The following is a 27,247-nucleotide window of genomic DNA, read 5'->3' as shown; positions in this document are numbered from 1 at the left end:
TCACACTTGGCAGCTGGACAAGATGTCTTCTATCAGTCTCTTGTAGACCCAGGCATCACCCTTAAGCCGTTGTCGCCGGATACCCACTACTTCAGTTTTACTGAGCTGACACACTTCCAAGTCAAACTCCATAGTTACTTTGCCAAAATCTGATCGTGTTTGACATTTCAGGGTGTAACTGTACAAATGACAAACAGAACAGTCACTGAACTGTTTAATGTGTTTTGCAATGCGATTTTGAATTAATAAAACCAGTTTACAGACACTATCCCACTGCTGTTCAGAACATTGGGAAACAACCGAGAATGAGGTGAACCAAGAGCTTTGAATGCGTCAGTCCCAGAACACCATCGTGTACAGCAAACGCCCTGCCCCGCCACAGGAACCACTGCTGGCCACAGTCCCCCACCCTCCCAGTGCACAGCTGGAAGGATGGGGATGTCCCCACATTTTTCCTGGACAAGACTGCTCTCCTCTCTGCAGAGACAATACTGCCGAGAGGCTGGCTACCGCTCATCTGGGGTGAGAAGGGAGAAGCTGAGCGTGAAGTTTAAATCATTACAAAGGGAGAAAGTAGTGATGTGCAATTCTGTGTCCTTCCAGATTCTGAGCTTGGAAATGCATCAGGAGTTGAAACGTACTCTGACCTTCTACAACGCCTATATTTAAATATTAAAGAACTTTAGAAAATGCATATTCGTAAGTGAGCACAACGCTTCCTTCATGCGTTGGGCAATCAGGAAACAGACTCTCTGGAGATATTCAAGCCCCGCCTGGACAAGGTCCTCTACAGCCTGCTCTGGGTGACCCCGCTTCGGCAGGGGGTTGGGCTGGGTGACCCACAGAGGGCCCTGCCAACCCCGAACATTCTGTGATTCTTTGATCAGAACTAGGAACCAATGCTACTCTCAGTACCTTCGTCTACTTAGGAAACCCCACAAATTAAAATATAAGTTGTACAAATTAAAACAATCCACAAAGGTGTATGATTTCTGTGCAGCTTTTAAAACATACTGATCTCTAGGCTAAATGCTAATGTCTTTTCACTCACAAGAATGAGGGTTAAAGGTCTGCACATTATCTCCCAAAATTGTGTGATTTGGTCATGCGACTGTACCCCAACAAACCTGTCATTTTTATAATTTCACAAAAGATGGACAAAATTCAGATCAGCCTCTAAGAGCCACCTCACTGCTACCAGTTCACGTCAGTCAAACAGCCCTATTAGAGCTCACTTAACGTTGATTTGAATCTTGCGGATAAGTTTTATTGGACACATTCATTCCGTGCTCTGTACACTTTCTATAAAATTAGTCTGTTGCAGTGTGGGGCTGAGAAAGTAAGCCTAGACACTTTGCTGTATCAAGGGTTGGAGTACTGAATATTGGACAAATACAACTTGACGTCATCATATTCTACACTTACCCCTTCTGAACATATTCCACATGCTTCTTTGACAGAACTGTTATTATTTCATTCAACAGTTGGTCTGGATTCAGTAGCTGAGTGGTGGTAACGTTATAGTGTGCCTAGAAGTAGTCAGCTCATTAAAAAAACAGAGTAAAGGAAAAAACCCAACCAAATCTTTCTCCTAAAACTGAAGACATTACAAAAAGTTTTCATAAAGCAAGCCATAGTGACAAATACTTCAACTTCCCAATATTCTCATAGTTAAGACATTGTAGTAGCAACAGGAACACTCAGCAACAACTGCTGGACAATTAATATCAAAGCACGTACAAACTATAACCCATCATGAAACTGAACGCAGCAGCGATGGGCCAGGGCAGCACAGAGGCTGTCAGAGGCTTGTGTACGGCCAGAGGCCACTCCTGCAGAGGCCTGCTGAAGACAGCCACGCGACGGGCTGAGCACCCCACTGCACGCTCGGCAGCCAGAAGGCTGCCAGCAGCGCGCTGACCAGCCGAGACCCAGCACTGCTGGCAGCAAGGAACAGGCACGGCGCCACGCAGCTCTCCTAGGACTAATGCAGCACTGTGTTTAAAGAAAAAAGGTAACTTACTGCTCGCAAGTTTCCCGTTATGGGGGGTTTTATGCCACATCTAACGCTTCCTATAATGGACTTGTCCAGTAAGTGACTTATTAACCAACTTTCAGACAGCCATACGTAACGAGAGAAAGCATTTGCCAATGGTAATACATCACAAACATCCTATCTAACTCCTGACATCACAGAAGCAGATGAGAAGACAAGATGATAAAATAGCTTGAAAAACGAACACAGGCTGAAGATGCAAAGCCAGAGTAACTTTGGTGCTTGCAGCTCCTATCGAGCCTAAAACACGTGCAACTCCCTGCCACAACTGCTGTAGCACTGTGAAATAAAGTTCTGTCTTCCCCTGCTGCACTTCAGTGTCCCTAGACATGCACCAGTAACTCTGCATATACTATGGACACAGGAAACTGATGCAGAAGGATAAAAGCTTGTAGAGACAGAAGATCTAGCTTGTGTTTCCAATTGCCCAGGTTCCCGAATTATCTGAACAGTCTGGATTCCTGTCCGACAAGTTGGTCAGGTTTGTAGCCCAGCTTAGGTCCTGAAGTCGTCAGAGGCAAGATGGCAGTCTTACAGCTGCCTCAAGGAAAAGCTTCCAACTAGAATAGTGCAGCTGAATTCCATTTACACGGCCGCAAAACACAGAGCGGTCCTCTCACCGACAGGCAGCTCTTGCTGTGCCGGAGCTGTCCCAACAGCAGCAGCTCCAGCAGCCAGGCAGCTGAAGGGATGCATCACTGATGGCTACAGAAATCTTCATGCCTCAGTAACAGCCTTGCCTCTGTCACGTTAATCATGTTTCTCAAACGTGTCGTCTACAGATTCGAGTATAAATTCCTCCTTGCATAGCTTTTGAAGTATATTAGTTGCTTTTGAGTGATGTATACAGTTCTGTTCACTGCACTAGGATTACACCTATGTCATTTGACTTGCAGTCATCTAAGCTAATATTAACTTCATGAGACAACTTTGATCGGTAAAAATTATTAATGTAATTTTAAAGTGCTCTGTCCAATGCACTATCTGAGGAACTGCTTTTTCTACGGTTACTGAAGGAAGAATAAGTAGCCAATGGGCTCGAACACAGCGACATCAAAACTTTAAAAATCAAAATTACTCCCACAGTGTCAGAAATTTTTTCATAAGGTGTAGTTATTCAGGCTTTAGTTTAATCTCAGGTTCTCTTGACATTTAAAGACTATATATAAAATTTTTTAATTTTTTTTTTTTTGTAGGAGAACTAGCAGTATCTAAATGACAAATAACATGATTAAAATTTTCAGCTAGGGTTCTTTTAAAATCATCCTGCTTCCCTCACATTTGGTTTAGATGGGCTATCAAAAGCAATGGCCAAACTCCTCCCTTACTCTTTTGGTGACCTGCCTGAGTCCAGACTAACATGATATCTCTTAGCGATAACTGGGACTTTATCACGTTAACAGAGATGCAGTACGAGCAACTGCACTTTATGGTAGAATGCAGGAGAGTCAGGTGACAGACGTTTTCACAAGACCATTTCTAAAGGTATTGGATGTTTTATGTTTTCAATAATTGTACTTCTTTTCATGCAAGAATTTTCCAGCAACCATACCTTAAGTTTCCTTGGACGATCTCTAGTGGATCTTTTCTTTTTCCTTGGCGTAAGCATCGTTTTCACTTTGTCTAGGCCTCTTTCAAGACTTCCGAATATTTTGGCTTTTCTCTTCTTTTGACTGCTACCCACGTGAGCTAGGTTGAGATCTAAATCCACTGAATGACACCTGTTACACGAACAAATTCATCCATTACTTCTCCTCAGTGTTTAGAAATCAGTTATTTCAGATACATCACTAAAATATTACCAGACTGGACAGAATGAAGAAAACCAAAGCACGTGCAGTGTATTATGAGAGCTTCTGTCTGAAATTCAGTTGAGATTTAAACCCAGAGATGTATACAGAAACTGCAGCCCTCTGGGGAACTGCAATGCGAAGGAACTTACATTGTGGAAAATAGGAATATATTCTGAGGATAATTGAGTTACATAGATTTAAAAAACTTTTCTCCACCTTCAGTGTTTTCTAGTCAATGCAGAAAGAGGTTTTAGGAAGGTTTTTACGCAGAGAATGGAAATAACAGTTTGCTGTTGTAACAAGGCTTCCTATGCAGTACACGGATTAAGGTCATCCTGCTCTAAATCAGAAGTGTACACAAATAACTGGACGTTTACCTTCTTTCGGGAAGAACTTCAGCTGCTGTCAATTCATCTGTGTTCGTCAGGTTTGTGGGTTTCTTAATTGGGGTGACAGTAGTGAACTGGCTCTCTGAAAGAAAGCATCGAAGCCAAAGCATGTACACTTCTGCATAAGAGATTTTCTTCTCCTCAGCAAGGATTTCTCATGATTAACAATTTATTTCTAAATCCAGCCCTCTTCTGTCTCAGGTCTGTATCTTCAGAATGATAAAATATATTTTTTAAATGGTAACAATACTACCCCTACTCTACAAAGAAAAACTGCAACTGATTTCCCCAGGGCTCACAAGTGAAGCTTTAGTGCGACTGATGCAGTTCAGTACTAAAAATTTGGAAAGGAAGAGGATTAGAATTGCTTTCTTGCTCTGCCACTGGTCCCAGAATAGTGAGCATTTCACTGTGTCAAATAGTTGCATTCTTAACCAAGCCATTTTCCTCTATGAAGGGTGTGAGTTTACACCGCCATGTTTAATAATACACACTATATAACAGCCTAAAAAGTTAAAAAAACTTTTTAAAAAAGTAAAAACTTCCCACACACTGACCGAGCTCTGCAGAGCATGGTTGTGAATGTGCAGAAGCAAACACCAAGTGAAACAGCCAGCAAATGAGTTGTTACAGTTCAACACAACTTCATCATTTGAAGCTTCAGCTCTCCACAGAAATTGCACCTGGCCCCAGACAAAAGGATCTCAAAATTTCCAATGCATACTTCTACTTTTCATTCTCTAAGAAAGTACTAATACTACTTTTCCTGAATCAAAGATCTTCCCATGAAACAAAGAATTAGTTTTAAATTGTTTAATACTCAGAAATTCTAAGATGAGATGAAACACTGTTTCTGCATTTCCCATTTCAGAAAGAGTACGTACTTTCACTTTTTAAACTTACCACGAAGTCAAACTTCACAAGTTACTACGTACAATTTTAGGACAAAAAAACCTCACGTAAACAAGTAGTCTTTATAGTGCGTTTCCTTAAATCCTTCACAACGGATGTCACTGAACAGCAGTATGTCCATGATCCCTCACGACCTGAATCAGCCTGCAAAGACTTACTGTTTCTGAACAGTGTTCCTTGGCGTCTGGAACAGAAGAGCCTCCTACTGTAAGGAGCCCTTGGCATTTGAAGGCCAGATTTAGCATTTACAGCATCAATGCCAAAACCTTTATGTTAATGGCTGAAGGGAACAGTAAGGTACCTACAGGATCCATTATTTTTCATAAAAATGGACTAGACAGGCTGAGGACAGAAATTTCTCATAACTCAGAAAAGCTGACATAACTTAGATTTCTGTGGTCTATCACACAACTCTAAGATCTACACTTTGTTAACAGAAATATTTTCACTGCCACACTGGACTGCTACTGTGAAAATGCTGGTACGCTACCATGACAAATCCAAAAGTTAGATCTCTCCTAGAAGAAGCAATAAAAGCAGACTTGACTAAAAGTATATCTTTAATATCAGTCAACGTAATAACAAAGAAAAAACAGAGTGTTGAGGAAATTGTGTTCTTAGCCTTCATCGAAAAGTGGAACTGGATGCGAGTTTTAAGAACACAACACTTTGCTCCATGTCAAAGTGGGCCAGAAGGCACGCATGCATGATACTGTAATCAGCAATGACTTCTGTAATTAACATACAAGTAACGTGCCCTGCTATATGGTTAAACCTCTTGCAGCACCCTACCAGATGTACTAGAAGGACCAGGCTGGTGAACATGGCAAAAAAAGTAGAGTCTCCCAGAGACAGATGTGTTAGATACACAATGCTTGTGTTCATATATGAATTTACAATAATTCCTCAGCAACATACATGTTCGAAGTTTTGGTTAGTTGCATGAAGGTACCTTTGAAGGCAGGTGCCTGAAAGGGTATGGTTTGTACTTGCATCTCAATCTGACTCTCTGCAAAAGGAGTCTTTGGAGGAGGAAGCGCAAAGGACATTTCATTTCTTAAAGCTGACTCTGTATCAACATTCTCTTTGTATTCATGCTGCTTTGATGCCACTTTTCTTGTCACTGGAGTTGACAGTGTGAATTCTGTATCATCCAGCTGAGCATCATGCCTTGAATTCTACGAGAGATGTAACAACAAAAAAAAATACATCTTTTGCTGTATTCTGAGCATATTCAGCAATGTTACAGACAAGAAAATTTTTAAATTGGAGCAGCTTAAAAAGACCATACAATTCTTGCCTATTGAGCAAAACAGTTAAAAATTTCTTCAATTCTTCTGATTCCCTGTACTTGCTAATAAACACCTCAAGTCACTGGCCATTCTTTATCTGCTCTTCTAAATTCTTCACCTTGCACATTTAAGACTACTCCTCACCAGTTCACCTAAACACAGCTCAGAACTTTTGTTTGGTTTAATTGTACAATTTCTTTTGCTTCATTGGATTTTCTTCTCCAGTACAGACAGGCTGAACTTCTTCAAAGACTAGTCCACCTCTAGCTCCAAGATCTTGTTTGCTGGACTTTACTGTTTTCCTATCAGTTTTAAAATGCTCATTGCCTCCTTTACTCATTCCCTGTATGCTGTTTTTGTGTAAATCAAATGTCAAAGCTCAAGTTCTCATCAAATGAATCATGACCTACAGGTGGAGGAAGCTACGATTTATGTTCAGCTATATGTTTAAAACATTTCTTTACTCAGTTTGTAACTCTCCTTGGCCAGTGTCCACCAAACATTTAAATATGTAATAAGTTTTATGTACAAGGAGAATAAGATTTTTTGGATTAAGAATAGCATATCTATTTTTTTTAAAGGAACTAGAATTTATTCTTCAAACATCTGCTTTGTTCTGTGAGTATTTAGAACAAACTCTTCTAACAGAGATGCTCCAAACAGTGAAGCTGCATGAGAAAATTGCATGGATCCAAATGCATGTGGTGCTTCACTGCAGTCTGGCATATCTTCATATATCACAGTTTTTTCAGACTGAAAAGAAAGATTCGGTTGAGATTCCACTGCACTATTAGAAGGAAGATTTCATCAGAAAACTGTCATTAAAATCTAAATCTTACTTCTTCCTAAATTCCTAATTATGGTTAAGAACTAATGGAAGTTCCCATACCCTGAATACTGTCATCGTGGATTTGTCATTTGCATCAAAAGCAGATGTGGAATTATCCTCAAAGCACCATTACCAAGTCATCTTTTATGACCCGTGTCAAGAAGAGAAGCAACTCACAAAAAATACCTGTCTTTGATTTTAAGACTTGGACCACAAACTCTTTTTACCAAAAGCCAAATAATAAGCTGGAAAGAACCCAAGAAAAGTATGCAGTAAGGTCTGAAAGGGAGTCGGATAAAGGTAAACACACTACCTCCAAAACATACGATTATGGAATCTGCAACAGTACTTGAAACTAGCATTCAGAAGCCTTCATTGAATTGCTAGCCCCCCAAAAAGTTGTCATTAAATCACAGGATTCCTAACTTCAGCTAAGGCTTCTAACCTTCATGGCTTACACCACTTACAATCACATGGATATCACAGTATCCTTAGTTTGTAACACCTTTCCTTGTTTTTGGGAAACTCTTCCCAAGGACTTGTTTCATACCAATCCAGTGAAATTGCACACAGTTATTTTAAATCATCAGTCCCCAGCTGGAATGGATACCATTTTAGGAAGTGATGTTCTGCTAGCAGCTAAGTTTTTCTCATGCTACGATCCAGGACATTGCAACAACCAGACCTCTCACTTCTACTGGGACAGAAACAGAGCTTCCCGGTGTGCTACCAGACCTACTTCGATGACTCACTAAAAAGCCGTTATCAGAGGGCTGCTAGCTGGACCCGAGAAGCTAACAGCCCAATACTGTAGTTGAAGTCACATTCCATTACAATATGAATTCCTGAGTAGGAGTCCTTGGCTACCATGTGCCAGAGGAAATTCCTGCCGTGGTGGATTTTTTTGAATATCCTTCTACATCAAACTGCTTGAAATAAGGCAGTACTATATACAAGTTTGTGCCACTGATATTGGACGGAAAACTTTTAGAGCATAGCAATGCTTAGGTTGTAATGATACAGGACAGAAATGCTTAGGTCGTAGTGACTTTGTTTAATTTAGGCCTGACTACTTTGTATAAATAATGCATGCCTTACTAACAATCCTGCCCCTGAAGAGGAGCTAACAGGCTGGTAATAGGTGAACATCCAGCCCAGAAGGCGCCAAAAGCTGGACGACAGCTGAAGCAGCGTGAAGTTCACAAAGATTGAGGGTAACCAGGAAAAAGGTAAAGATGGCAGGGGGAGATCGCAACCACTGACTCCATTCAGAACCGAAAAGACTGCACGTCCCCAGCTTGCAAGCACGTGTAGTTAAGCAGGGAAGGAGCATACTTCTAAGACAAGCACGTAATGCGATGAATCAATCAGAATGTAACAAGTAATTTCTTTATTTTTGTAGGAATGTATGGTCCCTATGACTCTGTTAAGCAGTGTGCTAGCTTTGTGGATTTATCACCTTGCCCCCATACCCTCGCAAAAGTGCAATAAAGACAATTCCTCTGCCCTGTGTGTATATTGGCGTACTGCACACCGGGTAAATGATCCCACTTTTGGGACAACACCACCAAATTCAGAAACTGGCTAAGGTAAAGGTTCTGCTTACTTTGTTGTCTTCAAACCAGACCAGCTCTAGCTAGACAACTTTGCTAGCTGGGTATTTCAGCAAATTCAGTTGATACTTGCTCACAGTATCAAAATGTGGGTAAGTTAAAAGTATCCTGAGTGCTGTAGAAGGACTAATGGCTTGTTGTGGTGTGTAGACATGATTTTCACAACCACATCTGAAGGCATAATGCATGTGTGAAATAGTAGCATTAGCCACATCAATTCGCCTAGGAGACCGCTCGAGATGACGTAACTCCACAGCATCAGCACCACTGAACCTAGAGAACCTCCACCTTGCAGAAGGCTAACCCATGGTGATCATGGAAATCACATTATGCATATCCAGCAATGTTTTGGATTCATGATCTGGTAATCTTAGAATTCTCATCTGCGTTTCAAAGCAGTTGTATGAGTGAACTGAAGTGATCTGCATGCAATTGGATCAGGTGCATAAAAAAGTATTTGTTCTGAGCGCTTGTCTCCATGCAGAGAATAGCACGTTCAGACAGCTAGTTAGCAATTTTACACACATGTCTACAGTTCAAGGGGGAACAGCTAACACAAAGTCTGCAATTTTACTGAATGCTTTTGAGTTTGTAAAACACAGATGAGTATCACTATCAGCACTTTAGACAAGTACTGAAGTGCTCTATCTGCACTTTGCTACCAAAGCACAGGAACAGAAACTACCATAAGATATACAAGACCAACTGAGAACTCAATTCATCAGAAAAACATCAGCAATGTGTTTCCTTTATGCAAAATGAACAGAACCCTCTCTGGGACTGAGTTCTAAAAAGAAACAGGCGAGGACGGAATGGGTCTCTCCGCTTTGACTATCAGCTCATGAGGTATCCACATAATCTCAAAGCAGGCTGCCCAGATGACATGCCAGGAAGCTTCAGAGGACTTTCCTTACTAAGCCATGCTAAATGCAACTAGCAAGGTACAGTAATATTTAGAGATAACCGTGAAAAAGCCCAATAAGAAGTTAGTCACCACAGACAAAAACCCTGAACAATGACATCAGCCAGACAATGGGCAATTTGAGTTTGTGAGTAGCCAAGGGGAGATGCTGTGTGGTGCTCATAATGCACTATGTCCTCCCAGGTAGCTGTTTCAGTAATGTCAGCTCATAGAAGCAGCCCAGCTTGCTAAAACTGTTAATGAGGAGACTGAACTGTTTAATGACCAAGACTTTGGCCGATTGCACACATGCCCTCTTACCGATGTTCAGGCCACCAGTCTGTTTTCCCAGGCAGAGCTTTGCTAATGCTGAGCAGCATTTTAATCAGTATGTTGTCCTGTTGAATTCGAGAACTTACCTCGAGGTCTGCTGATTGTGTTGTACTGGCATGCCCTGGTAGACACGGAACCCTTAATTGCACGCGCTTGCCACGAGCCTTCTTCGATTGAAGCAGGAGGTATGTTGCTGACATTTGGTCATATTTCCACTAGGGGGGAAAAAAAAAAAAAAGTATTTTAATCTCCTCTTTGGAAACCTTGTAAGTACAAAGCAAGCTCAGCCTTCTGAAAATTTCTGAGTTTCTGCAAGTTTTTCTACCTGATGTGCATCCCTAACGTTTGATCACCCAAGTGTAATTTCAGACTTCAGTTGATTCACATTATGTGTTTGAGATCAAAAAACAGACTATGGTTGTTGCACTTCACAAGTTAGTTTGTAGTATGCTCACTAGTGTGAAAACTAATGCTGGGGCCAGAATCTACCTACTGAAGTGAATGGCAAAGCTACTAATTCAGTTTAGGCAATATTTCAACCAGAGTATTGATTTTTTTGGAAGTTGTCCCCCTCCATTCTTTCCCCACAAGTAGCACCAACTTTTTGCATGATTTTCAGCAGCTCTGCTTGTGTGAAGAACACAGGTACAATGGCTGACAGGTTTGCAGCATAGTACAATTAGTTTGAATTATTTACAAGGGGGTAAGGGATTATAGAATATAGAAGTCCTCCACCAAAGGACCATGCAAATGCCACAAACCTATTTGGAAGAGCTTCTCCCCATGTAGACAAATTATTCAGATTATTTCCTGTAGCTGAAGACCACGTGGCATTAACTTCACAATTCCATCTTAAGTATCATACACATTTTAAAAGTCTGTTTCTACTACAGTTACAAGGAAAATCTAACAGTTTTTCCAAAGTGAAGAACAATGTCACTGCTACCATGTACAAAGAAGAAAAAAATTCAATTTCAAGGGAGAATTTTCAGATTCATGTTAAAGCTGGAGCATGCATCATGTTTTAAGTCTCTTCTACAGCTTGCAATACAGCTGCTAACCTTTGTACAATTCTTCTAGCAGTCAGTTCAACTTTTGTCATTTGTATTCAAAAGTCACTAAACATACTCACATTTTAAAAAACTGTGACTAGTAACTCCAAAAAAATGTGTTTTATAGTCTGTCTGGGTGACACTCTGATATTTTTCTCTTACTCTTTTTTTCCTCTTACCTATTGAACCATTTGAAAGCAAAGAGTTAACCCAGCAAATGGCATCTGTTGTTCAACTATATATTTCTGTAAACCTAATTTGAGTTTAAGTGATTCAGAAGGATTTTACCATAGTGGGAAACAACAATAAGGTTTATGAAACATCAGAAGTACAATTAAAGGAGGAAAAGGGAAAAAAAATACTGAACTTCAGAACTGTAGTTACAAGCTACAGCTAGATTCTGGAGTTCTGCAGGGGCTCCTTAAATCTGAAAAGTATTAAAAATTTCATACCTGAGAATAAACGAGCACTAGTCTATTAATACAGTAAGCTTAATTAATTACTGTAAATTACTGATATACTCCTTACCTCTGATATTAATTCCAATATACTCTCCCTGCTCTGTTTATGAAACACAGAAAGCTCTGTTACACAGTCTTCATCAAGGTGTCCCAGCTGCAAGAACATGACAGATATTGAAGTGTGAGGCTGTCAAGTTGTCTCATAATCCATGTCTGACTGACACCGTTGTGAAACATAGTGGGCTGAGTCAATAATCAACCATAATTTTAGACCTCATATAGTTAGCATCATAGTTAAATATTGTAGGGAACAGACTGAAAAAGTCATTAACGCTTCAGTCTGGCCCCTCTTTGGTGAGAGGCTGCGAATTCAAATAAGAAAGCCTGACAGCAGATGAGATTTTAACTAGAATGGAAGCTACGCTTTCATCTCTCCATAAATACTCAAAGCTATCAGACATGCACATCTTTTCTAGAGCAGTCAGAACTAATGCTGCAAGCACAGCAAAGCTGTTCATTATCTAGAGAAACAGTGGCATCCCGTGGCCAAAAGCAGGCATTGGCTCCACACACGCAGGAACTTCTCAGTACTTACTGACAGCTATACTGTTTTTTTCCCTCTCCATACTACCTGAGTGTCTCACACAAGTAAAACAAGTGATAGAGAGATAGGACGAACATGTGGTCAATCAGGACAAATTTTTATTCAGATTAGAAATTTTCAGCGAGGACTAGATACAAGATAAACCATAATCATCTCTAGCATGCTCTTAAGAACGTTTGCGTTCTGCACCTTGAACGAAGCGTTGACTAAGCAGCCTAAAGAACCAACTGGTCATTTATATGAGGAAATACATTTTGATGAGAAGTCAGTTATTTTGCAAATTAAGCATGAGCTGCAGAATACAAGGAAAACACATTTGAAATTCCTCCTCAAGAGGAATCGAGACAAAGTAATAACATTTTGACAGCAAGAAGAATCAGAAAGGAACCATGGGCATCTCAAAGTTTGTCTTTGGAGAAATGCCTTCATACCGTCATACTGTGAGGACAGTACTAAGCCAGTAAAGATTACATTAAAAACTTTAGTATTTACCTTGCAAGTGTACTTACTGGGTATTTACTTTGCCACTCAACAGCATCAGAATAACCTTGCATGAGCCAAGGGTGACTTAATAGGTGTTTAACTGTAATCCGCTTCTTTGGGTCCACCTAGTGGGAAATAAAAATGAAGCTGATACTTCAATCACACAGAATCACAGAATCACAGAATAGTAGGGGTTGGAAGGGACCTCTGTGGGTCATCTAGTCCAACCCCCCTGCCGAAGCAGGGTCACCCAGAGCAGGCTGCACAGGATCTTGTCCAGGCGGGTCTTGAATATCTCCAGAGAAGGAGACTCCACAACCTCCCTGGGCAGCCTGGGCCAGGGCTCCATCACCCTCAGAGGGAAGAAGTTCTTCCTCATGTTCAGACGGAACTTCTTGTGCCTCAGTTTGTGCCCATTGCCCCTTGTCCTGTCACTGGGCACCACTGAAAAGAGCTTGGCCCCATCCTCCTGACACCCACCCTTCAGATATTTGTAGGCATTTATAAGGTCCCCTCGCAGCCTTCTCTTCTTCAGGCTGAACAAGCCCAGTTCCCTCAACCTCTCCTCGTAGGGGAGATGCTCCAGTCCCCTCACCATCCTTGTAGCCCTTCGCTGGACTCTCTCCAGTAGCTAATGACTGAGAAGAACTGAGCAAACAATTTGTTTTCTACTCAGCATCTTAGGGTGGTTAGAAGTTCAAATGGAAACCAGTACTGCTTCATAGCTTCACCAAAAGGAAGGTCAAACATGTGATCTGTCAAGAGCAGTTATAGAACATACAATAACAATAAATGTTCCAGGAATACTTAGCATTGGCTACATCGCTTAGATGCAGTCCAAGTGCATATTTGGTAAGTTTAGCTTCATTTATAAAACAACTCTTATTTACATAGCACAATTAAGAACCAGAAAATGCAGGCTGCCTGAAGACTTTTAATCATTTAAACTTCTCCTAATTACTTCTATATCCCAACATTCTTCTCAAAGAGTTTTCAGCAGAAGACAATATTAATATTTTCTTCAAAAATTTGTAAGAATTAAACTTCTTGTTTAAACACAGAATATTTTTAATATATTTCATCAATGTAATGTTTTGACCTGTACAATAGTACTTCATAGACCTACAGAATAGAAGCAATACCTTTACCTGCAGCATTTGGTTAAGTAGCAGCGTACTGCTAGGAGACAGCCACTTTGGAATAGAGTATTTTCCTCTCTGCAGAAAGAAAAGAGGATTTAGAATGAACCTTAAACAGCTAGCTCAAAAGGAATTGCAAAATTACTTGGATGATAGTGACATCTGTATTTGGTCAAAAAGGAAGAACAGCAGGCACATGCAAACTTAGCTTTAAGAATGACTTGAATAAGTTTAATGGTAGTACTAAACCCCAGCTGTATTAGTAAGGAAAATGCCATGTCTGAATTATCAGCGGCAGTTTTCACCCACTGAGTTTGTGTGACATTTCTATCACAGTCCGCTTTTGTAGCTAACCTGCTCCTTATCTATTGCATTGTTTCGTCATATCAACTTGACACTGAAGTCTTGGAAGTACAAACAGGTTGGAGCATGAATAACTGATATTAGCACTTGGAAATGTGAATATTTATTGAAATCACTACTTTTCAGACACTAAAAAGAAACCATCCTCAACATTTAGTTATTCTTTTTTCAAACAGGTTACATCTGATGCTAGAGCTTCAATTTCTGCTCATACTGCACACAGGAAAAAGGTTACAGATCCAACAGGTAAGTTTCTTTCAAATTATTTACTGGGGGGGTTAAATCCTTGATTAGAAGAAAATGGAAAATGGCTTTCAGATACAACAACAGTAGCTAAAAACCAAACCAAAATCACCATCAAGTACCATTTATCTCTCAGTGAAAATGGAGAAAAAAATTAATTAAAAAAAAAATCAGTAAACAGCCATTATGAATTAACACAACTATCAACTTGTCATGACAGTTTTCTTTCCACAAACAAATGCCTCCGTAACAAAACAGTTGATATTATATACAACATATATTTCTAAGCAGCGTATGTACTGCTTTGACATCACAGGTTAAAGAATTCAAGTTACATCTTTACAGACACTACTAATGAGCTATTTATAAATAGTTTGTAGGCTGTTTCACAATGCAGCTTCACTCTGAAACTAAGCCAAGTCAAGCAACACATGTAATCTGCATTTTTTTTTTTTAATTATATCACTACAGAACATGAGACCAGGAAAAACAAAATTAGCATCTACTTGACTGCGGGGTAATGCTGGAAGGTAAACAGCTTCCAATAGCTACCATACGTATAAGATCATATCAGAAATAACGTGGGTTTTTTTTAACAGAATCTATGACACACTCCTAATTTTTCATTCAAAAAGTAAAGGCATTTATTTAAGTGTTCCGCAAGTAAAGACATATGGAGCATTCCAGGGAAAGAAACATTGCGTGGAAGTCATACGATTCTAATTAGATTCAAGCAGCAGATTATTACATTGACTTGGAACAATAGTTCTGAGTTGAGATTACAATAAATTTCAAGATCTATAATGTGTGAAATTAAATTCCACAATAGTGCGTTGAGTGTCCTCATTTCAAGCAATCTTCAGTTCACAACCATATAAAATTAAAACAAATTCAGAGTGGAAATAGCAAGCCTGCAGCTTAACACCTGTGACTTTATCAGTTTGACTGCACCCAGACCAAGTTTTAAAACTCTGTCCTCTCAGTTCACACCAACAAGTTCCACTGGCCAACATCCTGTCAGTCCAAACAGCTCCTAGTTCCTGTGCACGCTGGGCAACTGTAACTATACAGAAATCATCTTTGATGATCTTAAGATCTCCCTTACACATCTAAGCTCTCTGTTCACACCACTACTGACAAGTTTACGAGAATGACCACCTTGAGCAGTTAGATCATTTACCACGTTCTGCATCTTGGCACAGTGACCAGCATAAAAGATTTTCTGTTGTCCTACAAAAGTATACTTATAAATGGACAAGTTCTCAATATATACTAAACTTACATGTCGACACCACAGTTCACAGCACAAGCAGAGAGGGAAAGGTAGCTCAAGTCTGACTGACAACCTAGTTGATTCCCCCTTACAGGGATTTTACTGAGAAATTGCAAGTTCTTGCTAACATTATCTGGAGGACATGCTTAGTCATATGGTTTAGTTTTAGGTATGCCTGCGAGCAGCAAGGAGTTGGACTTGAAGCTTATGGGTCCCTTCCAACTTGAGATATTCTATGATTATACAGGTAGGAAAGTCACACCATTTTAATGGTGACCTGTCTGAATATATGCACATTTGCATGATCTCTGTGGATCAGTTTGCCACAGATTTTTTTTTTTTTTTAAGTTCTTTACAAGAACTCATACTGAGCTTCCTACAGACCTTCTGTCAAGGTACTCAAATCCACTCCAATTCCAGGCCAAAAAGCCACGTTTGATAAACTAATGCTGCACTTCATACAGCTCTGATTGTTATGCATCCCAAAAAACATTCCCTGTGCAGATAAGCTTTCAGTTGCCTCCTACCAGGGTAGTCCTTGAACACTCTCGAGGGGGTTTGTTGGTTTTTTTTAGACATATCAGACCCTGGCTGAGAGAAGGAGAAAGAGGTAGAGGAGGTCAAAGCCCCTACCCAACACAGCTACTCCTCACACCACTCACTTACTGGAAGCTTTAGCAACACAAATTTTGTGGCAGCTTAGAAGTGATTGATAGAGGTGTGTATATGATGTAGAACACAGCAGCCGTTTAGCTGCATCAGGAGTTTACAGGCAAACACAACCAAAGCCTGAATTCTGTTGCTTACTATTTATTCAACTTTTTCTGTTGATCGTAGTGTCTTACATTTCCTCCTCATTTTGGAGGAGGAAAGCATAATAGCAGATGCAGCATCCTGCCTTTCCTAGACATGAGAATAGCTGACATTTAAAAACATTATTTTTGATAAATCAAATTCCAAATTTGCAATTCTATTCCACAGAATACAGGGAGAAGCCAGATAAAGGCTCAGACACAAAAAATCCAGTCCACCATCAAGAAAATGCTTCTCCTGAAACTCAATTTCCTATCATATTATAGGACCAAGCTAGAGTACTGCAAAAGCCAACTGAAAATGGAAACAAATTCAGAAAATATTGATAGGAGAAGGTAGCAAAGGGTAACAGAATTCAGCAGATATGCCTCTTCGCACCAGGCACAGCTCAACAGGTTCTGCCATCAGAAAAGCAGAGGCCTCTCATAATGCTTAGCAATGTCTGTTCCTTGTATTCTAGCACCATCAATACCTACCATGATCTTCCTGTAGAGAGCCATGACGCTGTCGTCATCAAAGGGGAGAAAGCCACACAGTAGAGCATACAGCAGAACTCCCATGCTCCAAATGTCTGCCTAAAAAAATAACAGTGAGTGGAAGTTCGTAAACCTGACCTATCTAAAACACCTCAGAAACAAGTAATATTGTCCCCCTTTGGCAAAGCCCACATACAACTCGTGCAAAGTAGGCTCCTTAATTCTGGACAAAACCCTTACATTCCAAGCGAAAGCACACAACCCAAAATCAATTTTCAATTCACTCAAGCTAGAGCACTTGTAACACCAATATCCTCTCACTGGGTCACCAAGTTGCTGCATTACCTTCATTCGACAAGGATTTCACTGGCAAAAATGAAATCAAACTCATCACGAGGGATTTGGTACGGGAACATATTACCAATTACAACAGCTGTCAGCACAGTTACAATAAACTGTAAAGCCCTGCTGCTTCTTCTTCTCTGTTTGTAGAGGCACGGCAAGATCCACATGCCTCATAATGTAATTCCCACTTAGATCGTAAACAAGAAGGAAGCTTGAAAAGCACTGGACTTTGCAGAAAACAAAACAAACAAAAATAAAGAAAGCAGGAGTTAGAGGCCAAAGACAGTGGTGCAAAGGCATGTAAAAGGAAAAAAAGGCTGACTGCACCCAACAGCACAGCTGTTTAGGAAGTTTGAGGGAACTGTAGTTACAGCATTTTGGATAGATTGACACAGGCAAGTAGCAGGTCCTGATGTTCTAGACACGGAATCAAAGCTGGATAAACTCCGCATTTTTTCTTCTCTCAAATTTTATACTACACTGTGCAGTACAAAGAGAGCAAGTTTTCACACAAGTTTCAAGCTAAAGACAGGCCTGGTAAAGCATACAAGATACTGAGACTGCACAAAAATTTGCAACAAGAGCTGGATAATTAACAGAACAAATAGCTGCTTGAAAGAATGTGCAGCAGAAGCCAGGAGTTTAAGTTACTGTTAAGTTACCGTTTCATAGGGCACCAAAATATGGAGCAATAAATGGACATAGTGAAGGATTTGTCAGATAAAGTACTCAGCTACATGACCTGTGGCCAAGAGCACTACGTGCTATTCCAGGCTGTGACAGTCCTTCGTGGTTTAAGCTGGCAGCTGCTCACTCACCCTTCCCCTGCAGTGGGATGGGGAGGAGAAATGGACAAAAAAATAAAACTCGTGGGTTGAGAGAAAGAAGTTTAATAAAGCAACCAAGGAAATCCTGATAATGAATATGCACAACAAACTATATAGAATACAACCATACACAATACAATATATACACTAAACTCAGTACACACCAGGTCAGGATGGCATCCAGAGGGACCTGGACAACCTGGACACGTGGGCCTGTGTGAACCTCATGGGGTTCAACAAGGCCAAGTGCCAGGTCTTGCACCTGGGTCGGGGCACCCCCTGATATCATTACAGGTTGGGGGATGAAGGGATGGAGAGCAGCCCTGCCAAGTAGGACTTGGGGGTAATGGTGGACAAGAAGCTGGATATGAGCAGTCAGCGTGCGCTGGCAGCCCAGGAGGCCAACCGTGCCCTGGGCTGCATCCCCAGCAGCGTGGGCACAGGGCGAGGGAGGGGATTCTGCCCCTCTGCCCCGCTCTGCTGAGACCCCCCGGGAGTCCTGCGTCCAGCTCTGGAGCCCTCAGCACAGGACAGAGCTGGAGCTGTGGGAGCGGGGCCGGAGGAGGCCCCAGCAATGATGCGAGGGCTGGAACCCCTCTGCTGGGAGGAAAGGCTGGGAGAGCTGGGGCTGCTCAGCCTGGGGAAGAGAAGGCTGCGGGGAGACCTCAGAGCAGCTGCCAGGGCCTGGAGGGGCTGCGAGAGAGCTGGAGAGGGGCTGTGACAAGGGCAGGGAGTGATGGGACAGGGGGTGATGTCTTTCAACTAAGGGCAGGTAGATTCAGACTGGATACAAGGAAGAAATTTTTTTATGATGAGCGTGGTGAAACCCTGGCCCAGGTTGCCCAGAGAGGTGGGAGATGTCCCCATCCCTAGAACCATTCCAGGCCAGGTTGGATGGGGCTCTGAGCACCCTGATCCAGTTGCAGATGTCCCTGCTCACTGCAGGGGGTTGGGCTACATGGCCCCTGAAGGTCCCTTCCAACCCACAGCATTCTATGATTCTAATTTTTCTCACCACCTGACGGCAGACTCACAGCCAGTCTCTAAGCAGCGACCGCGGAACCCGGAAACTGCAAATTTCACGAAATTCCACCAAAAGTTCAAACTCCTGGACAAGAGAGGATTCGAACTCATGGAAATGAGAGGAGCACAGAGCTTCCTGCCCCCCGGCCAACCACCATTCCTAAACTGAGCATGATGTCCATGGTATAGAATATTTCCATCTCCCAGCTTGGCTGGCTGCCTGGCTGTGCTCCCTCCCTGCTCATCAACTGAATGTGAGAAACTGGAAAAAGTCCTTGATTTCATAGCAACAACAGAAAACATCAGCGTTACCAACATTCTTGTACTAAATCCAAAACACATCAGCTACTGGGAGGAAATTAACTCTGCCCCAGCCAAAACCAGGACATTGTTGATGCGAGTCACACAGCTTCTGAGAACTACCTAGGCAATGTTATCCACTGGTGTTCGAGAGAGACCAAGTGAGTGCAACTGAACCTCACCACCTTTAAATACACGGGGTGGGTGGGGAAAACCCTAACCCAAAGCGGTGCTACGTACCTCTGAGCCAATGTATGCTTTGCCCTGAATCAGCTCTGGTGCTGCATAAGCTGGGCTGCCACAGCATGTGTTCAGATGGTAATCAAGGCCACCCTACAACAACACAGAAAACTGATCACACGGGAGCATTGGCTTTAACACAGTTTAAGTCTTCTGGCAGTGACATATTAGAGCCCTCAGAGGCTTAATTTTCCTCTGCCATGCATCTACATTCACCTTCGATTTTGCTTTGGTGCAACAGGTGGCTTCACTAGGCAAAAATTGTCTAAGACCATGAGTTTCCTACAAACGTTCAGATCCCAAGCTGTTCGCTCATCTACTATCCTAGCAGTCTCTTCTGCTGATCCTCCTCTGATGAGCATACTTCCCTCTGCAACTTCAAAGAGAGATGGAACTTGGGAAGAAGCGATTCAAGAGATTCTGAGCATGAGGCTAGCTGATTATTTACATCAGCATTTAATGCAACAACTTCATGAAGAACCACTAAAAGAACTTCCTTATTAAAGCCATGTTATTACTTTGCCTGGGCTTTGTTCTAAGCAGATCAGAGTAAGAGAATATTATACCACCAAGACGACGGTCTAATAGTCTTGATTAACTTGAGTCAAGTAAAACAAATTGAGGACAAGTGACTGTCTTTGATTCAGTAAGACCTTCTTCCCATTAAATTATTTCTTAACAGCACCCAGCATGTTAAGCTGGGGGTTGAGCTAGATGACCTCCAAAGGTCCCTTCCAACCCAAAGCATTCTATGATTCCACATAGCAAGGGCTCCTAGAAACCAATTTTAAACTCAGGAAACAACTCAGCACAAGCATATGGAACCAGGGGATTTGTAAATGCAACTGGAATAAACTGCTTGATTTGATCCACCACCTCCACATACATACAAATCTTTTGAAAAAAGACATACACCATTGACACTTCTTAGGGAATAATGCACAACAACATAAGATTTATATTATGGGCCTTTATATGTGACAGTAGGTGCTATACATACAAGATGAGCTCTGCCTTCGATTATGGTAAAAGATGAAGAATATGACCTAACAGTCTGGTCATAGCATGCAGTTAACTGCTCTCTCACGTAGTTAAGCCTCACTGAGTAATTAGTAGTGGGATGACAACTATGCAGCTTAAATTTAGGGTCTTTGGGGAAGTCTTTGCACTGCACTCTGAAGTCGAACATGCATTTTTCATGTGCGTGCGGCACCTCATTTCGCTCTACTCTGTGAAAGCAACTTACCTTTGGCTTTGCACAAAGTCCAAAGTCTATCAGCTTCAAATTATGTTCCTCATCAATCAGCAGATTTTCCTGGTAAAAGAGAAAGTGGAAAGGAATGCTTCTATAACCTAAGTATCTAAGGTTTTTTCTTTCACCTTACTTCTTCTTGTCATTAGCAGCTACACTTTATCTAAAGTTCTCCTCTGGAGATTCTGACTGGTTGCTAATGAGCACATCCCATTATCCAGATGGGGAATACTAGGTTCCTGCCTGCTGAGAAGGGCCTGGGGGTGGTGGTGGGACTGATGGACAGCAAGCTGAACATGAGGCAGCACTCTGCTCTGGCATAAAAGGCAGACAGCAACACCATGATGGTATTAAAAGGCACAGAGTTAGTAGACTGGGAGAAGTTACTCTAGTCCTCTGTTCTGCACAGCTGGGACAGCACATCTACTTTGCCTTCCAGCACAGGAAAGTCATCAAACTGACATAGGCTCAGTGGGTGGCCACCAGTCTGCTCAGGGGGCTGGAGCGCTTGCTCAGCGAGGAGAGGCTGAGGGAAAGACATTTGTTCAGCCCGTAGATGAGAGAGCTTCAGTGGAGACCTCATGGCAGCTTTTTAATACCTGCAAGGAGGGCACGAAAAGCGAGCTAGTCTCTTCACAGCAGTGCACGGTGGGGTAATGAGAGACAGCAGGCATCAGGAGACATTTAAAGTGGAAATAAGGAAATGCCTTTCTCCTCATAAGGACAGTGAAGAGCTGAACAGGTAGCCCGGAGAGACTGAGCTGCCTCATCCTTGGGAGAGGCTGAAGAGGTGACTGCATAAAGCCCCAAGAAGCTTGGTCTGACACTGCTTTGAGCAGGAGGTTTGAGCAGGGGCCTCCAGAAGTCACTTCCCACCCACGTTATCACACAATCCTATGATTCTGTCAGCTCTCCAGCTACAAGCCAACTCCTTCCAAAAGGTACAAACAATGCTTTGCTTGGGGACACGTTCTTTGGAGACAGCAATTTCATGAGCTATCTAGGAAAATGCTTGTGCACTAAGAATTTGTTTTTCTCAGAGATGCCAGCTTCTATAAAAATGCAAATTTCTAACCCCCTCAAGAAGAAATGGACCCAAGTCCATTTGCTAAATGCATGCTTGAACTCTGCAGTGAAAGCAAAGCCACAGGATAAGTCCAGTAGCATGCATCTCCCCCCAGTGTTGGAACATAGCAACAAGTAGCAATAATGCTTTTTCAGAAGATGTTAGATAAAGAGCTCTAAGCAGAAGAGAATGGAGAAGGTATAAGCTACTCCAGTTCCTAATGGAGAAACAAAGAGTGGGTGTTCATTATTATTTACACAAATCTGACTACTATTCAGGCTTACTGGCTTGAGATCCCTGTGGGCATAGCCCTGACTGTGAACATAAGCAATTGCTGAAACAATCTGCCGAAAAAATACACGAGCTTCCTCTTCTGAAAGGCGGTCCTTAGAAATTATGTAATCAAACAGCTCTCCTCCAGGACAGTACTGCGGGAAGACAGGAAAAAGAGAATGCATTCAGCACATAGTAACGAAACCTAAACAACAACAAGAGCACTGGACAGCAACGGGAGGACTCTCTTCCACTCCCACTGCTTTATCACAGCAGTGCCTGAGTGCCCCAAGCCAGCCCCGTGGCTGACCCAAGAAGCCGAGAGGTCCGAATCTTGCCTGACCTGTTGCAACAGATTCATTATGCTAATGTCACAGGCGATACAAATTGCCCAAGGGGTGACAACCACGCAGGAGTTCCGGGGTCCCATGTATCCTGCTGATGCTACTTTAAAATCACTGAAGCGCAAGGTAGGAATTAAAGTTACTTCACTTATTGCAAACAGCGAAGAGAAGCCTTTACAAGAAGGTAGAACGTATTACCAGCTTCCTTTTTAAACTAAAGCATCTTGAACACACTCACCACTGACGTAGCCTTTTAAGAATTGATTCATTCGAACTCTGTTATTATCTACCACCACAGCTACAACCAGGAACCTTCGCCATGGCAGAAACACCACTTCTTACCTCTAAGACTATGAATATTTTCTTGGATGTCTCTATCACATGATACAACCGGCAAATATGCTGATGGCTCAAATTCTTCATGGCATCAATTTCTATTTTAACACGAGGCAAGTCATCCTAAGAGACCACAACAGCAAGCTGTGAAATTGCCAACTACTATGACAGCCTGTACATCACAGTAAGCATCAGATCATTGTGCAACACAAAATTTCACAGTATGTATATGACAGCATATAATTCAACTGCGCAAATTCAATCTGGCAACAGTGCTGCTTTTAGTCCCCTACAATTTGGGCACATTGGTCAGCAAAACCCAGAGAGGCAGATGTAAAATAGCTAATATTCTCATCAGCATTCTCATTGTGTTTGAATTGCTGTAATAATCTTTAACTTCCTCAGTTTTACAGCCAGGGAATGCTGCCCTCTCCATAAGAGGGCACAAGATTTGCAGTCTTCTGTTAAAATACTTTCCAGCCCCCAGCACCCACCACTAGCCAACAGGACAAGCCAGCAGCGCTCTGACACGTCGCAACCCCACGTTCCTGAGAACGCCACAGCACGGGAGAAGACACTACCAACTTTTAAGTCTTCTGGCTTACCCCTAGAGCAACTTTGTCCATGATTTTTATCGCAACTTTCTCACCAGTGAGATGGTGTCGTGCAAGCTTCACCTTTGCGAACCCACCTAGAATTTGAAAAAACAGGAGACGTTAAAAGCTCAGTGTGACGGTGTGCTTTCCCGTCTGTCACCTCGCAGCGATGGCCACTGCCAGCTTCCAGCCAGGCTTCCAGCGTCCTGACCCCCCCAACTGATTCGAAGATCTGGTAGGAAAAACCTAACAGTACAATGTATACTGTTAAGCAGGTGTTCTATATTGCGGCGCTGGGCACACGGGGGATTTCTCCTCCAAACGTGCGCGCCAGACACCCTGTTGCTTCAGGTTAAATACAATCACACATGTAAATATTCATTATATTTCTAAGAACTAAACAGCAGATGCAAATATCTTTCACGCAGGTCTGTTAGCATCTTTGGGTGGTCTTTGGGGGTCCCAAGATGAAGGCCCATCCTCTTCATCACGCTGTTCACTGAGTGACATTTGTTTCTGCGCAGACTCAGTTCTAGGATCACGTAGATCATGTCCTTCGGGGTGTTTGGCTCTGGTCTTGTTGCTCTCTTGGTGCCTCCTTATCTCTGTACTTGGCGCATCTGCCCTCCCAAGGCCGAGCTATCTGGAGTAGAATTATTTAGGAGTCTCTTTTATCCCACAATTATCCCAATTATTTGCTGAGAACCAAGGCCGCTTTTGTTTCACTTAATTATTTTGTCTAACGACTAAGTGGTAGCTTGTGCCCATGTCCTTCCACTACATTCCTTAGTGAGAAAACAGGGATCAGTGCAACGGTTACATCGTTGGATCACTATGCACGCAGGAATGCAAGTTACAGTACTAAAGACTACTAAAAACTAGGAAATATTAAGGCTTTTTTTGTCATAGTTTCACTTTTCTTACAATCCCCTCTATCACAACACCCCCGTGAAGCGCGGCCCGTGGGCTCCGCAGTGACGGTTCACCCAGCCCCAGGCAAACACCGGCGCGGCAGACAGACGGCAGGCGCCCGCTGGCGCTGACGGGCGAGGCCTACCCGTCCCGACCGTCTCACGCAGCTCATAGTGCTTCAGGACTTCCTCGTAGTCCCCGACAGCCATCCCGGGGGGTGGAACCGCCGCCCCGCGGCTCTCCCCGGTGCCCGCACCGCTCCCCTCCGGGCGGACTCCCAGGAGCAGCCGTTACCGTTCAAATCTCCCTGTCGCGGCGCACGCTTCCGGTCAGCTCCCCGGAGGGGCCAATCAGCGCCCAGAGATGGACCGGAACGGGCGGGGCCACGCCGGGCATGGCGGGAGGGAGGTCGAGGCGGGGAGGTCGAGAGGGGGCGGGCGCCGCCATAGCGGGAGGGTCTCGGCCGCCATCTCGCTGCCGGCTGTGCCCCGTCCCGGTAGGGACGGGAAGCAGCGCCCGCTGCCGTCGGGAAGCCCGCCGCCTCATACAGCCACCGGGGACGGGCGTGGGACCAGCTCCGCCGGGCCGTCCGCCACGCACAAGATGGCCGCGGGGCCTGCGCCACGCACAAGATGGCCGCCGGGCCTGCGCCACGCACAAGATGGCCGCCGGGCCGGGGCACCGGGAGACGGCGGCTCCCGGCATGCCGCGACACTCGGGGTCGGGGCGCGGCCGCGCTGCGACCGGGAGTGTCCTCGGCCCCTGAGCAGCGGGAGGAGAAACGCGGGGTCTGCGCTGTGAAGGCTGGGATGGGCGGTCTGCGGCCGGCCGCCCCCCTGCAAGGCCTTTTACGTTTCTGCACATCAGACGTCTGGGCCTAAAGACACAAGTGAAAAGTAAAAAAAAATGGTGGAACTTCTTAATTCTATAAACTGACTCTCCTTTGGAATCCCCCAGATATCCTTCCTGAGCAACGACCTACATTTCCAAGAGTGAAGTTCAGTTCTCTCCCGGAAAAAGAAGGAAGGAGGAGGTTTCAGTGAGAGAATGGGGCCGTTCCTTCGGGGCGAGACAAATGGTGTCTCCTCTAGAGGAGATGTCGCCTTCTCCTCTTCGTCAGCCGATTAACGGTTCCTTGCGTCCTGAGGAACGCAGCCACCCGTCACGAAAACTGTGATTAACTTCACCCCTGTGTTTTCAGTTGTTCCATGTGCGACTGCCACAGAACGAAGGAGGGCAATGGGAGAGGTGAGCGTGTCCAGTGAAACCAGGCGGGGGTCTTGGTGCCGAGGGTGGCACCGCACGTTGGCCAAGACATGGACTCTAAAACCTGTTTGGGAATTTTATACAGCAAGCGTTCTCTATCGCAGCGCCGGGTGCAGGGGGACCTTTCCTCCTGGCCTGCACACCGCGTATCGAAGCGGGGATTCCTTTACTTGACTTCTTATCAATAAGTTTCACGCCATGGGGCAGCCCCGTGCTGCTGCTTGGTTCTGTCATTCACCAAACTCTTGGTCAGTGTTTTCACACCACGTGTGTTCAGTGAGGAAGGGTCTGGGGGCCTTCCCCCAGGGGGTGTGATTTTTAGTATTACAATGTATTATAATGAAGGACGGGTTACTTTTGGGCACTACTTCTCGGCCAGAACCAGCCAGAACTAGCCAAGCACTACCAAGCAGTCTTCTCATGGTGTTCTTATCTCCTTCAAGGACAGTTCCCTGATTCAAAGACTCCTTTTGTTCATCTTCTTGGCAGCTTGAAGGCAACGGTTTCAAACATGTTCCTAAACAAGCAACAAAGTCTTGTTATTCTGACTATGCTAAGGCCTTTATGATCGCAGCTTTGCCTTCCCTCCCCGTGAGCCTGCAGGACCGGGGTGCCCGAAGGAGGATTGAGACCCTGCTTCTGCTGGTCCTGCATGCGCTGGTTCAGCCAACGGAGCCCTCCTTCACCACCAGCGGGACTCCCCATCCACTGGGAAGGGGTGAGCAGGGCTGAGAAGTCGCCTGCACCACCGGCCCTGTACCTCCACCGTCAAAGACGGGATCAAGAGCTGTCTCTGGCTGGCAGTCCTCCCTGCAGCCCTCCAGTGCTGGCTGCTGCCTGGGGTGCCGTGAAGAGCAGCGGGCCCTGAGAACGGCATAGCTGCCAGTCTGCCTCAGGAAACAATGGCAGCTCCTGGCACAGTGGCTCTGTGACATGCCACCGAGGCATCCTCCCGACAGGAGGAAGGCCTGGAACGGGGTCTGGCTGCCTCGCGACCTCGGGGACTGCTGGCAACAGTAAGTGACCTGCTGCAGTCGGGGAGGTAGCTGGATCCCACAGTCCCAGCCACCTCTGCTCCTTTCCACACACTCCTCCAAAAATGTCCGCATGTCCCCTCTCCAGGAGGACAGGAACCTCCAGGGAGGCTGGGCAATGGCCCATGAGGAGGCCACGAGAAGAGAGCTTCAGGGCTGGACTCCTCTTGCACCGTGGCCATGTCACCAGAGCATCAAGTGAAGCATGCTGGCTGTCCCCCTGCTGTGCTGGAGCAAGACAGAAGATGCTGCAGATGCAGGGGCAGAGGTGCTGGTGCAGCAAGCCTTCACTCTCTTGGGATCTTGGGTTGGATGCCAGGGCTTCCACGTCCGAGAAGGTGGCCACAGACGTCAGGGCTGTCAGTCCGCAGGGTGGTACCTGTACAAGTTGGAGAAGGGACGCGTGGA

General features: G+C 43.9%; 1 protein-coding gene across 1 annotated transcript; it reads right to left on the bottom strand.

Moving 5' to 3' along the window:
* MELK (maternal embryonic leucine zipper kinase) lies at positions 1–24,760 on the bottom strand. Its single transcript, XM_075410902.1, has 16 exons — positions 24,685–24,760; positions 23,637–23,722; positions 23,038–23,154; positions 22,363–22,506; positions 21,007–21,075; positions 19,761–19,853; positions 17,026–17,124; positions 13,867–13,935; positions 12,745–12,843; positions 11,699–11,785; positions 10,205–10,333; positions 6,103–6,328; positions 4,227–4,320; positions 3,609–3,777; positions 1,426–1,529; positions 1–178 (listed from the first exon to the last, which is right to left on the bottom strand). The coding sequence occupies exons 1-16, from the start codon at positions 24,746–24,748 to the stop codon at positions 1–3; spliced, it is 1,827 nt and encodes a 608-aa protein (XP_075267017.1). The 5' UTR covers positions 24,749–24,760.
* Positions 24,761–27,247: the final 2,487 nt, after the last annotated feature.

The sequence above is a fragment of the Opisthocomus hoazin genome, chromosome Z, assembly GCF_030867145.1.
Source record: "Opisthocomus hoazin isolate bOpiHoa1 chromosome Z, bOpiHoa1.hap1, whole genome shotgun sequence".
In the NCBI taxonomy this organism is placed as follows: Eukaryota; Metazoa; Chordata; class Aves; order Opisthocomiformes; family Opisthocomidae; genus Opisthocomus; species Opisthocomus hoazin.
This window is presented reverse-complemented; position numbering and strand designations above follow the sequence as displayed.